At 39.1% G+C, this 13,647-nt stretch overlaps 1 protein-coding gene across 4 annotated transcripts in view; it reads right to left on the reverse strand.

Moving 5' to 3' along the window:
* The window catches only part of HPSE2 (heparanase 2 (inactive)), a gene marked incomplete at its 3' end in the record, with an annotated part of 567,935 nt that overhangs the window by 510,197 nt on the left and 44,091 nt on the right, over positions 1–13,647 (reverse strand). For 3 of the 4 annotated variants that reach the window (XM_082631579.1, XM_082631577.1, XM_082631578.1), the window contains exon 3: positions 2,458–2,619. The exons of the other annotated variant lie outside the window; for it this stretch is intronic. In XM_082631579.1, coding sequence (XP_082487705.1) covers positions 2,458–2,619 — 162 coding nt within the window. The remainder of the gene's footprint in view (positions 1–2,457; positions 2,620–13,647) is intronic. 4 annotated transcript variants of the gene reach the window in all.

Below are 13,647 nucleotides of genomic sequence, written 5' to 3' on the forward strand. Positions count from 1 at the left end.
TAAGCAGCTGCCATTTCCATCACTTTATTAATTTCTTACTATACTGGCATTTCAATCACTTAATTAATTTTTTCCTCTACTGTTAACTTAGTTGTCCAATTTAAAAATGAAGACTATACCACTAACTGACCACTAACAGGAAACAATCATGATACACTGCTACACATGTACATGAAATTCTGTAAATAATTGGGTAGAGAGGTTGAGGGGAGAGCAGAGACATTAAAAAGTGATCTCTTTCTGAGATTTTGGAGGCCCAGTTTCCTCATCCTGTTCCCACGTAGTTTCATGGCAGACATTTCAAACATGCCAGAGTTATACAAAATAAGTAAAACATCACCAGGCAGAAATCCTAGGGTAGGTGTTCTGAACATGTTGGTAAAGAAAGTCACTTCATTTGAGAGGTCTCTGCCCCTTCAACCTCAGCCTCCTTACCAATATACATTCATCACCGAAAAGGGAAATATTTACAGAAGTTAGTTTAGTTATTTTTAAATATTATGTTTAGCTGTCTGGAGACCATGTTCTCAAAATTTATACAAGAAATCAAGGATTAAACTTCATAACAATTAGAAAACTACACTGTGTAAAATCAAAGACTTAGTTAAAGGATAGTAAAATAGTTTTACCATTGGTGCTAAAATGAAATGACTCCATCTCTTCTCAACACCTGGCACCAAAACCTTTTGAACTTTCACGTAAACAACACAGGGCACACCAAATGCTCTGTCTGCAGCAAGGTACCACCTCTGCAACAGGCATTTGGGTGAAAAATGTGGAAAATGCCTGAGGGCTCTTTGAAGCAGCTTGGGAGAAGTGAGAGCAGGAAAGAGGCTCTTCTCTAGGGTAAGTTTGTTTAGGAGAAAGTAAGCAAGTTGTCAGGGTAAAAGTTGACAATGTTAATTCCAACAGTTTGAACTGAGAATAAACATCCAAAGGGATTACGTTACTGAGAATTAGAAAAGATTCCATTGAACTCAATAGAGCACTTGTGTTTTCAAAGATAATATGCCTTCAAGCCACACTCTGGATGCACAGTTTAGGATTAGAATTACCCTAAGCTCTTTCTATGCCACATTAAAGAACACAGGGTCTGACATCTCTAATGTATGCCTAAAAAATTAGAATAAGGATAGCTTAAAATACTGCATTTCCAATAATTGAATTGGAAAATACTATATACATGTACTATTTGTACATTTGAGGTAGACTGAAGAGATTTGGAGAAAAATATGTTCTTCCCAAACATCTAAACTTAAACACAGTTTCACTAACCAATTTAGGATTTATTAGCCATAAATCACTTTTAAGTTTTCCTTCCTTAATGACCTATCAAAGAACAAAAAATAGGGCCTACACTTATGAAATCCATAATCCTCTTCTCTGCTCTCCAAAGCCACATTTAAATCTGGCTTTCATCTCATGTTGCTGAGTTTTCCACCAGGTACAGATGTAGAGTCAGAAGAGACTTGTGTTTTTCAAAAGCAAAACAACCTGGTTGCTGGAAGCAACCTGGTGAAATGCCAGGAAGCCTGTAAAATTTTTTTAAATTTTCCTAACTTGGAGTTTACAAAAATAAGTGTGAGATGTTCATAGCCTGTCAGGCACTCCATCTTTTAATTTTTTTAATATTCCTAAACAAGGGAAAACACACACTTTGATTTATTAAAATTTATTTGAATCAAGATAATGCAGATCTGCCTTGCATTCCCTTAAGAAAATGGAGGTAACTCAGACTGCTCTTCTTAGTTCATCCAAGTCCTACATGATTCTCACATTAGAGTGTGCTATTAGAATTTTTTTCCAAAGCTTGACAAAAGCATGCAATTCACGTGCTCTTTACCAGCAAAGTCTGCAGCAGCCCTGCAAAAAGTTGTTTCTCCTTTGAGCTCTCACATATATTCACTTCCCGCCTAGAACCAAGGATGTAAAGGAGTATGGCTCAGTCTCATAGCCTCTTTGTTCTTAAAAAGAAAATCAAATTCCCTAGATATTTTCAAACTCCACCAAGAATAGAACATTCTCAGCCCTGCCTGTGGATCATTATCTCTTTTACATTTCATCTTTATATTCACTGGGTTCACAGAAAGGGCATACACAGAAAGAGGAAAATAGCTGCTTCTTAGACACCAAATTTAGTAATTTTCTCAAATCTATTGGCACACATCTAAAAAGTCATATTTTCACAAGGCTTCATTAGGTTTTCATTGGTTCTCTCTTTTGAGAACACACATGCTGAACCGCCCATAACCTCAAGCCAAAATACATCTGCAAAATGTAATAAATATTTTATATGAATATAAGAGTCATCACAATTTTAAAAGGGATAAGTGGGAAAAGAGACAGATGCAGCTCATCTGAATCCCACTTTAGTGTCTCCCAAGCATCAAGTTGCTGACTGATGGAGACCATCAATCTACAGTGCTCTAAGATTACAGCCGACGCCGATAGCCTTACCTGTTAATACGAGATTACTGTAAGTATTGGAGAATTGCTCCTTTAGAAGAACCAGATGCATCTGAGCTGCCTTCTCCCGTTGGAGCTCCAGCATAACATCAGGGTGCTGGGCAATCTTGCAGCCTTTCTGTTTATCCAAGGCAACATCACTTCGAACAATGTCTAAAAAAAGAAAGAAAGAAGACAGGCAGCAAAAAACAAAACAAAACAAAAGCCATATACACATCAAAGTCCTATTGCACCCAATATGACAGAATTTATAAACTACCATCATTTTCATCAAAGTGAAGAGATTCAGAAATAATAAACCTGAAGGGTCTCCTACTTCATGATGCATCCTACAAGTTTCTCTGGTCATTTCCAAATTCTCTGGAGATTTCTGTTTCTTAGCTTTCTCTGACCTCATTTAAGATTCTCACTCCTCCATTCCCCTTCTCAGCTTACATCCAGGACTTATGTGCCTCCTGGTCCCTTTTCTTAACATCTTTTACCATGGGGAAAAATAATACGACCTTGCCTGAATACTAGTGACTATGAAGGTCATTCCCTCTACTTCAGGCTGTAGGACTGGGTGATAGCACCAGCATGTGTATTCAGGATACTTGGCCTGTTTTCAAATTTACCCCCCACCCAGCCCATTCAGCTCAAATGAAAGCTGCCATTCTGTGGTACAGCTGCTTAGGACTTCTACTGCTATTTTTCATGTACCTCTGAGTATATTCAGACTCATTAATTGCCCTTTAAATATATAAAGTATATAAAAGTATTTTGTGGGTCACTGAAGAAAGCAAGAGTAGGGCTAGAGTCACTCTGGGGAACTGCCTCTTTCCCAATTATTTTCCTATTAGTGATAGGCTGCCTTTCACACCTCAGTATGATTTTCACTCAAAGCATATGTATTCTCCAGAAAACAGCCCTTCTCAAAAACAAACATTCATCTAGAATGATGCCCAAAAAGCAGGGACCTTTTATGTCCTAAAGTAACTTATTTTTACAAATTAAAAGATAACTCAGCTGATTATCGTATACGGACAAATCAGCAGCAATTGGAATGACAACTCTAGAAACTTACACGTTTTATGTAACAAACTGAAGGATTTTAGGGGAAAAAAGTGCTAAAAATAAAAAAACTGCTCTGCCACTGCTGACACCAATGGCTTTGGAAAAGAAAAACTAATGCCCATGTCAATGGTACCAATAGGAAAGATTTGGCTCTTTAAGCAATATCAATGACACCTAAGAGAAAATAGGGCATGTGACATGAAGGGCTGATCATCATTCTGTGCAAAAGATTTTCAAACACATCAAAAGAGCCCTAAAGGAGAAGATCGGATATAAAAACAAACCCATGACAACTTCTACCTTCTAAGCATTAGCATGTGTGATTGACAAAGATTAGCCAGATGTAAGAATGGTCCTCACTCATTCTTAGATAAAAATAGAGGAGCTGGTTGGAAATAATGCAATATTTATGCCTAAACATATTTATACTAATTTCTAGGATGTAGACAATAAGGTGCACTCATTTAACAATCAAGTAAGTAATAATCTCATAGATTTTCTGATCCTTGAATACAAAATTAGAATAAATTTAATAATACACTCTAGTTTATAAGATCATCAATAGAAGGTAAGAGGAATAATGCATACAGTATACATCTATTTAAATTACACTCTATAAAATTTTTTAAATACAGTGTATCATTGAATCCTTCCAACCATCGATGAAAGCAGACATTGTTGACTAGCTGACCCAAATCCTAAACACAATCCCTTCTCCTTTGCCTTCCTCTACTACAGAGACTGAAGAGCTAAAATATACAATTCCCCAGCTTTCCTTGAAGCAAAGAGTGGCCATGTAACATGCTTTTAGCCAATGAGCTGCAGGCACACATCCTAGTAGGACCTCCCTGGCCAGATTAAAAGACAGAACTGCACTAAGACCAGTTTTTTTTTTCCTTCAGCCCTTTAGTCCTTCCTATTCTTTATGCCTAAAACACAAACAAAGTTATAGTAGCCATTTTGTGGCAATGAATCAAGAAGCAAGAGGGCAAAGGTCTTACGCACTAAGGATGGTGAACAGGAAGATGGGAAGAGCTTAAGTCCCCTAACGTCATTACTGAGCTACCATACTTGTGCTAGACTGCTTATCTTTTGTTCCTTGTTATGTAACATAAAAGCACTATTTGTATAAATCATTAATAGTCAGTCATCTATTTTTGAAATCCTAATCTGCTTTGTAATCCTAAATGATAATGAGTAATATTATTATCCTTAATTTATATATGGAAAAACTGAGGTCCACAAAGCATAAGTGACTTGCTCAAATTCACATATCATGGTCAGTCCCCAAATCCAGAAATTTTCAAAGCCAAATCCACTGATCTTTCCAGAAGTTACTCCTATATAGAAACTCAAGAACTTAATAGTAAAGTATGGTAAACGGTAAAACTGAGGAAATAGAAAGAAAACCTTTTTATACTATACAGTAGCATACCACAGCTGATCTATCCAGAAAAGAAATATGGATGATACTTTCCCCAAAAAAATTACAAAACTCGTACCAAAATATACTACAAAGAGGAAAAAGAGGTTTCAATTATCCTGATATCTTCTAATAGAAGTCTAATTCAAAGGGTAGAGTATCTACTAAACTCTCTATATCCTATCTAACAAATGTATTACGCAGAAGGTAGAAGAAGCATAATTACAACTGATATCCTCAACGTCATTTACGCCAGAACCTTGAAATAAAGTGAACAAATTACCTAATATTAAGAATAGTAAGAAAAGAAAACAATGGGCATGGCCTAACAAACGTCCTAGACTTAAAAAAGTACATTTCAACAATGTTTGGGGAAAACATAGATTTGCAATATAGAATCTTTTTTTATTGAGGTATATATAGTTGATTTACAATATTATATTAATTTCAGGTCTACAAAATAATGATTCAATATTTTTATAGATTATACTCCATTTAAAGTTATTATAAAATATTGGCTATATTCCTTGTGCTGTACAATATATCCTTGTGGCTTATTTATTTTATATATGGTATCTGTAACTCTTAATCCCCTATCCCTATTTTGCCCCTCCCCACCTTTCCTCTACCTACTGGTAACCACTAATTTGTTCTCTATATCTGTGTCTTTTTGTTTTGTTATATTCATTCTTTTGTTTATTATTCTACATATAAGTGATAACATATAGTATTTGTCTTTCTCTGACTTATTTCACTAAGCATAATACTCTCCAGGTCCATCCATGTTGTTGCAAAGGGCAAGATTTCATCTTTTTATGGCTGAGTAATATTCCACTGTTCTATCAACAGATGAATGGATAAAGATGTGATGTGATATACACATACACACACATATATATAATCTCACATGTGACTGATCCCGTCAGTCATATGATTTATAAATATTATTTTCCCGCTCAGTAGATTGTCTTTTCATTTTCACAATGGTTTCCTCTGCTGTGGAAAAGCTTTCTAAGTCCATTTGTTTAGTTTTGCTTTTGTTTCCCTTTATCTTAGGAGATAGATCCAAAAAATATTGCCCTGAGTAATATCAAAGAGTGTTCTGCCTATGTTTTCTTCTAGGAGTTTTATGGTTTTCAATCTTACATTTAGGTCTTTAAGCCATTTTGAATTTATTTTTGTATATGGTGTGAGAAAGTAGTCCAGTTTGATTCTTTTGCATGTAGCTGTCCAGTTTTCCCAGCACCACTTATTGAAGAGAGTGCTTTTCCCCACTGTATATTCTTGCTTGTCATAGATTAATTGACCATAAATGTGTGGGTTTATTTCTGGGCTCTATATTCTGTTCCATTGATCTGTGTGTCTGTTTTTGTGTAGGTACCATTCTGTTTTGATTACTGTAGCTTTGTAGTACAGTCTGAAGTCAGGGCATAATACCTCTGGATCTGTTCATCTTTCTCAACATTGCTTTGGCTGTTCAGGGTCTTTTGTGTTTCCATACAAATTTTAAAATTGTGTTCTAGTTCTGTGAAAAAAATGCCATTGATATTTTGATAGAGATTGCACTGAATATATAGATTGCCTGGGGTAGTCTGGTCATTTTAACAATAATGATTCTTCTAATCCATGAACACGTAATATCTTTTCATCTGTTTGTGTTATCTTCAATTTCTTACACCAGTGTCTTATAGTTTTCTGAGTACAGGTCTTAGGTAGGTTTCTTCCTAGGTATTTTATTCTTTTTGATGTGATTGTAAATGGGATTGCTTCCTTAGTTTCTGTTTCTGATAGTTCATTGTTATATAGAAATGCAAAGATATCTGTATATTAATTTTGTATCCTGCAACTTTACCAACTTCATTGATGAGCTCTAGTAGTTTTTTGGTGGTGTCTTTAGGACTTTCTATGTACAGTATCATGTCATCTGCAAACAGTGACAGTTTTACTTCTTCTTTTCCAATTTGGATTCCTTTTATTTCTCTTCCTTCTCTGATTGCTGTGGCTAGGACTTCCAAAACTATGTTGAACAGAAGTGGTGAGAGTATCTAGGCACGCTTCTGGCCCATACAAGTCAATATATAGAATTAACCATCACAGTGTCATTCTGGAAAAGGCAAACCTATTGTGCAGTAATCAGATCAGTGATTGCAAGAGAAACGGAGATTATTGAACACAAAAGGATATGAGGAAAGTTTGGGGGAGGTGATGGAATGTGCCACATTTTTATGTAGTGGTAGTTACATGACCATATAGGTCTGTCAGAACTCATTGAATTGTACACATAAAATGGGTGAATTTCCTTATATGTAATTATACCTCAATAAACATGAATTCAAAAACAAAAGTGGTGAGAGTAAACATCCTTGCCTTGTTCCTCATCTTAGAGGAAATGTGTTCAGCTTTTCACCACTGAACATGATGTTAGCTATGAGTTTGTCATAAATGGCCTTTACTGTGTTGAGGTATGCTCCCTCTATGCTCACTTTCTAGAGATTTTTTATCATAAATGGATGTTGAACTTTATCAAAGCATTTTGTGCATCTATTGAGATGACCATATGGCTTTTATTCTTCAATTTGTTAATGTATCACATTGATTGATTTGCAAGTACTGAAAAATCCTTGCATCCCTGGGATAAATCCCACTTGATTATGGTGTATGATCCTTTAATATAATGTTGGATTCAGTTAGCTAATATTTTGTTAAGGACTTCTGCATCTATGTTCATACAGTTAGCTATTGTAACTTTCTTTTTATGTGGTATCTTTGTCCAGCTTTGGTATCAGGGTGATGCTGGCCTCATAGAATAAGTCTGTAAGTGTTCCTCTCTCTGCAATTTTTTGGAATAGTTTCAGAAGGATAGGTTTTAACTCTTATTTAAATGTTTGATAGAATTCACCTATGAAGCCATCTGGTCTTGAACTTTTTATTACAGTTCAATTTCATTACTGGTAATTGGTCTGTTTCATATTTTCTATTTCTTCCTGATTCAGTTGGGAGATTGTACATTTCTAGAAATTTGTCTATTTCTTCTAGGTTGCCCATTTTATCAGTGTATAATTGTTCATAGCAATCTCTTAGGATCCTCTCTATTTCTGTGGTGTCAGTTGTAAACTTCTTTTTCATTTCTGGTTTTACTGATTTGGGCCCTCTCTCTTTTTTTCTTGATGAGTCTAGCTGAAAGTTCATCAATTTTGTTTATCTTTTCAAAGAACCAGCTCTTAGTTCCATTGAGCTTCTCTATTTTTTGTTGGTCTCTATTTCATTTATTTCTGCTCTGATCTTTATGATTTCTCTCCTTAAACTAAATTCGGGTCTTGTTTGTTCTTCTTTTTCTCGTTCCTTTAGGTGTAAGGTTAGTTTGTTTCTTTGAGATTTTTCTTCTTTCCTGAGGTAAAGCTTGAATCACTATAAACTTCCCTCTTAGAACTGCTTTTGCTATATCCCATTAATTTTGGAACATTGTTTTCATTTTCACTTGTCTCCAGGTATTTTTTTTTCCTTCTTTGATTTCTTCAGTGATACATTGCTTGTCTAGTAGCATACTGTTTACTTTCCACATGTTTGTGTTTTTCCCTTAACTACTTATAGTGGATATAGATGATTTTACTATTTTTGTCTTTTAATCTTCCCACTTGCTTTGTATGTCGTTGACTTACTACACTTACTATATATTTGCCTTTACCAGTGAACTTTTTCTTTTCATAATGTTCATGTTTCTAGTTATGACCTTTTCTTTTTCACTTAAAAAGTCCTTTTAACAGTTTTGCAAAGTTGATTTTGTGGTGCTGAACCCTTTTAGCTTCTGCTTGTCTGTAAAACTTTTGATCTCTCCAAATCTGAATGAAACCCTTGACAGATAAGAGTATTCTTGGTTGCAGGCTTTTCCCTTTCATAATTTTAAATATATCATGCCCTGCCCTTCTGGCCTACAGAGTTTCTGCTGAAAATTCAGCTGACAGCCTTATGAGGGTTCCCTTGTATGGAACTTGTTGCTTTTCCCTTTCTGCTTTTAATAGTCTTTATTTAACTTTTGCCATTCTAATTACAATGTGACTTGGTGTTGTCCTTTTGGGTTGATCCTGTTTGGGTCTCTCTGTGCTTCCTGGACCTGGATGTCTGTTTACATTCCCAGGTTAGGGAAGTTTTCAGCTGTTAAGTCTTCAAATATATTCTCTGCCCTTTTCTCTCTCTCTTCTCCTTCTGGGACCCTACAATGTGAATGTTAATACACTTGATGTTGTCTCAGAGGTCTCTGACACTGTCTTCATTTCTTTTTTTTTTTTTTTCTTTTCTGTTCAGCTTCAATAATTTCCACTACCCTGTCTTCCAACTCACTAATCTGTTCCTCTGTATCATTTAAAATACTGTTGATTCCTTCTAGTGTATTTTTTACCTCAGTTATCGTATTCTTCATCTCTGTTTGGTTCATCTTTATATTTTCTAACTCTTCGTTTGAAACTTCAAACTTCTCATACTATTGATCCATTCTTCTCCTGAGTTCTTTGACCATCTTTATAATCATTACCTTGAACCCTTTATTGGGTACATTGCCTATCTCCACTTTACTTATTTCTTCTTCTGGGGTCTTATTTTGTTCTTTCATTTGGAACTTGTTCCTGTTGCCTCATCTTGCCTAATTTGCTGTTTTTATTTCTATGTACCTGGTAGGTTGGTTACATTTCCCAGCCTTAGAGAAGTGGCCTTTTGTAGGAGACATCCTATGCATCCCAGCAGCATACTCCCCTCTGGTCACCAGAACCGTATGCTCTAGGCATGCCCCTATGTGGGCCGCATGGATCCTTCTGTTGTGGAGGGCTGACTGCTATGGGCAGTCTTGTAGGCATGGCTATCCACAGTTCAGTTGGTTGCCAGGCCCTGCCTTATGTGGAAGTTGCTAGCTGCTGGTTGAGGAGCTGGGTCACAAGGTGGCTGTCTGTGGAACCCTGGGGGGTCCTGGGGCTAGTGCTGGTTCACTGGTGGGCAGAGCCAGGTTCTGGAGTTGGTGGCTGTGAGACCTGGGTTCCTGGATCTAGTGTGTCCTGCCAGTGGGTGGGGCTGGTTCCTGACACAACTGGCTGCAGGTTCTAGGGTGTCCCAAAGCTGGTGCTGGCCTGCTGATAAGTGGAGCTGGATCATGAAGTGGCTGGCTGAGGAATCTAAGGTATCTCAGAGCTGCTGTTGGCCTGCTAGTGGGTGGGGCTGGGGCCCAGAGGATCCCAGGGCTGGTAACAGCCTGCTGGTTGATGGGGTCAGGGCCCAGGGGGTCCAGAGGTGCTGCTGGCTTACTGATGGTCAGAGCCGACTCCTAGGATCTCTGGCTGCAGGGCCCTGGCATTGGTGCTGGCCCACTGGCGGGCAGCCAGCTCCTGATGCAGCTGGCTAAGTCCAGGGTGTCCCAAAGCTTCTGGCCTGCTTGTGAGTGGGGCCAGATCCCGGGACAGCTGGCTGAGGGGCCTCAGGTGTCTCAGAGCTGGGGTTGGCTGCCTGGTGGGTAGGCTAGGTCCTGGTACAGCAGGCTGCAAGGATATGGTGGTCCTGGGACTGGTGTCCACCTGCTGATGGGTGGAGTTGGGGCCCAGGGGATCCTGAAGCTGGTGCTCACCAATCGGTGGGTGAAGCTGGGTCCTGGGGCCAAAGCCAGCCGACTGGCAGGCAGAGTTGAGTTCTGGGGTCGCTGGCTGAAAGGCCCAGGGGTCCTATAGCTGGTGTCAGCCCACTGATGGGTGGGGCCAAGGCCCTGGGAGTTTTGGGGCTAATGTTGACTCACTGGTAGATGGAGCCATGTCCAAGATATCTGGCAGCAGGGCCCTGGAGGTCCGGGAGTTGGTATTGGCCCATTGGTGGGTGGGGCTGGTTGCAGGGTCCAGAGTGTCCCAAAGCTTATTCCAGCCTGCTAGTGGCTGGGCTGGGTCTTGCCATGCAGGCTGCAGGGCTGCAGTGGCCCTGGGGTTGGTGTTGGCCCACTGATGGACAGAGCTTGGTCCCGGGGTCTCTGGCCCTTGCAGGGCCCTGGGTGTCCCAAGGTTAGTGCCTGCAACAGGGGTGTTTCAGGCCCAGTTCTCAGCCCTCTGGTGGACATGGCCTTGTCCCGGGGTGGCTGTGGGCTTAGGGGATCTTAAGGCAGCCTGCCTGCTGGTGGGTGGGGCTGTGTTCCTGCCCAGCTAGTTGCTTGGCCTGAGGCATTCCAGTACTGGTACCAATAGGCTGGCAATGGGGTCAGGTCCCAGTGCTAATAAGCTAGAGGGAGAATTCTAAATTGGTGTTTGCCAGCACCAGTGTCCACATGGTATAACGAGCTCCCCAAAATGGCTTCTGCCAGTGTCTATGTCCCCAGAGTGAGCCCCAGTTGCCTCCTGCCTCTCCAAGAGGCTCTCCAAGATGAGGAGGTGGGTCTGACCCAGGCTCCTTTCAAATTACTGTTTCTGCCCTAGGTCCTGGAAGGTGTGGGATACTGTGTGTGTCCTTTAAGAGTGGGGTTTCTATCTCCCACAGCCTTCTCGGTCTCCTGAAAGTAAGCCCTGCAGGCCTTCAAAGCCAAACATTCTGGGGGTTCATCTTCCCAGTACAGGACCCTCAGGCAAGGGCTCAGACCCATGGCTCCTTGGGAAGAAACTCTGAAATTTTATTTATCCTCCCCTTTATAGGTCACCCACCCAGGGGTATGGGTCTTGACCATACCACAACTCCACCCCTCCTGCCCATCTTATTGTGGTTCTTTCTTTATATGTTTAGTTGCAGAAGATCTTTTCAGTTAGATTATGGTCTTTCTCATCAATAGTTGCTCTGTAAATAGTTGTGATTTTGGTGTGTCCATGAGAGGCGGTGAGCTCAGGATCTTCCACCATCTTGGTCAAACTCCCTATAGACTCTTTATTTAACCCTAATCTGTTTGAAATTGTATTAAAGACTAGATAAACATGAAGCAAGGACACTTATCAACGATGTACAAGGCCACAGGTCCAGGAAAAGAGTTAATATCATAGATAGTAGATTCAAAATTCAAAATTATCTTGGGACCCTAGAAACTAAGCGTGAAATCTCCAAAATGTAGGGTGAAGACATGAACACAAAGTACTGCATTTATACTGAAAGTTAATTACATAGATGGGAAGACCAAGTCAGACAGAAGTTTGAATATTTAAGATCTTATTAAGATCTGTAGGTTTTAGTTGAATATAAGCTTAATATAAGTCAGTGATATGTTACCAAATACGATATTATTGTAATCAGGATTAGTGCAATCAGACTAAATTAATAGAACTAGAATATCCAGAATATAGGAGGTAACATGGCCACACTGCATTCTATGCCAGCCAAGGGCAGCATAGTGAAGAGTTGGAGTTAAACAAACCTAGGTTCAAATTCTGGCATAAAGGTCACTTGTTAGTTGCAAAAGTGACAGACAAAAGCACCTCTGTACGCCTCAATTTCTTCATCCACTGTTATCATAGAGATGTAGAAGATTAGCACTATGCATGCAACATAATAAGAGCTCTATAAAGGGTAGGTATTATTATTGTTATTAGTATGGTACTTGTGGTATTATTCACTTCCAGCTGTAATAGTCTCAGCAGTATACTAATCATTTGGAGTGCATCCAAAGAAAAGCACCAAGAGAGGAAATAATTTTATTTTTCAAATAGCTGAAAAAAAACTGAGAGTGTTGACCTTGGCAAAGAAAAAACTAAAGACCTGCTTTCATACATAAGAGACTTATTCTGTGAAAATCCAGAAAGCCAAACATTATAGGAATAACCAAAAGACATACTATTCAATTACACATAAGAAAACTGTAGCAACAGAAGTTGTCCTATAAGGAAAAGAGCTACTTGAGGATGGAGTTTCCTCATAAAACCTCCATACAGTTTTCCACAGTGGTTGCACCCATTTACATTCCCACCAAAGTGCAGAGGTTTCCTTTTCTTCACACCCTCACCAACAGTGTTATTTCTTGTTTTTTTTTTGTTTGTTTGTTTTTTTGTTTTTTTTTTTCTTTTTGCGGTATGTGGGCCTCTCACTGTTGTGGCCTCTCCCGTTGCGGAGCACAGGCTCCGGATGCGCAGGCCCAGCGGCCATGGTTCACGGGCCCAGCCACTCCGCGGCATATGGGATCCTCCCAGACCGGGGCACGAACCCGTATCCCCTGCATCGGCAGGCGGACTCTCAACCACTGCGCCACCAGGGAGGCCCCTTGTTTTTTTTTTAATTATAGCCATTCTAACAGATATGAGGTGATATCTCATTGTGGTTTTGATTTGCATTTCCCTAATGATTAGTGATGTTAAGCATTTTTTCATGTACCTGCTGGCCACCTGTACGTCTTCTTTGGAGAAATGTCTCTTCAGATCTTCTGTCCATTTTTTGATCAGATTTTTGGGGGTTTTTCTGTTTGTTTGTTTGTTATAGAGTTATAAGAGTTCTTTATATATTTGGGATATTGACCCCTTATCAGATATATTTGCAAATATTTTGTCCCATTCAGTAAGTTGCCTTTTCATTTTGTTGATGCTTTCCTTTGCTGTGCAAGACAAAATTATTTTTAAGACAAGAAATATTACTGGAGACACATAGAGACAGATCATAGTGATAAAAGAGTCAATATATTAGGAAGATATAACAACCATAAATGTATATACACATAACAAGTGAATACCAAAATACATGAAGCAAAATCTGACTAAATTGCAAGGGGAATTTAACAA

The sequence above is a fragment of the Mesoplodon mirus genome (genome assembly GCF_964341445.2).
Source record: "Mesoplodon mirus genome assembly, chromosome: 2".
Classification (NCBI taxonomy): Eukaryota; Metazoa; Chordata; class Mammalia; order Artiodactyla; family Ziphiidae; genus Mesoplodon; species Mesoplodon mirus.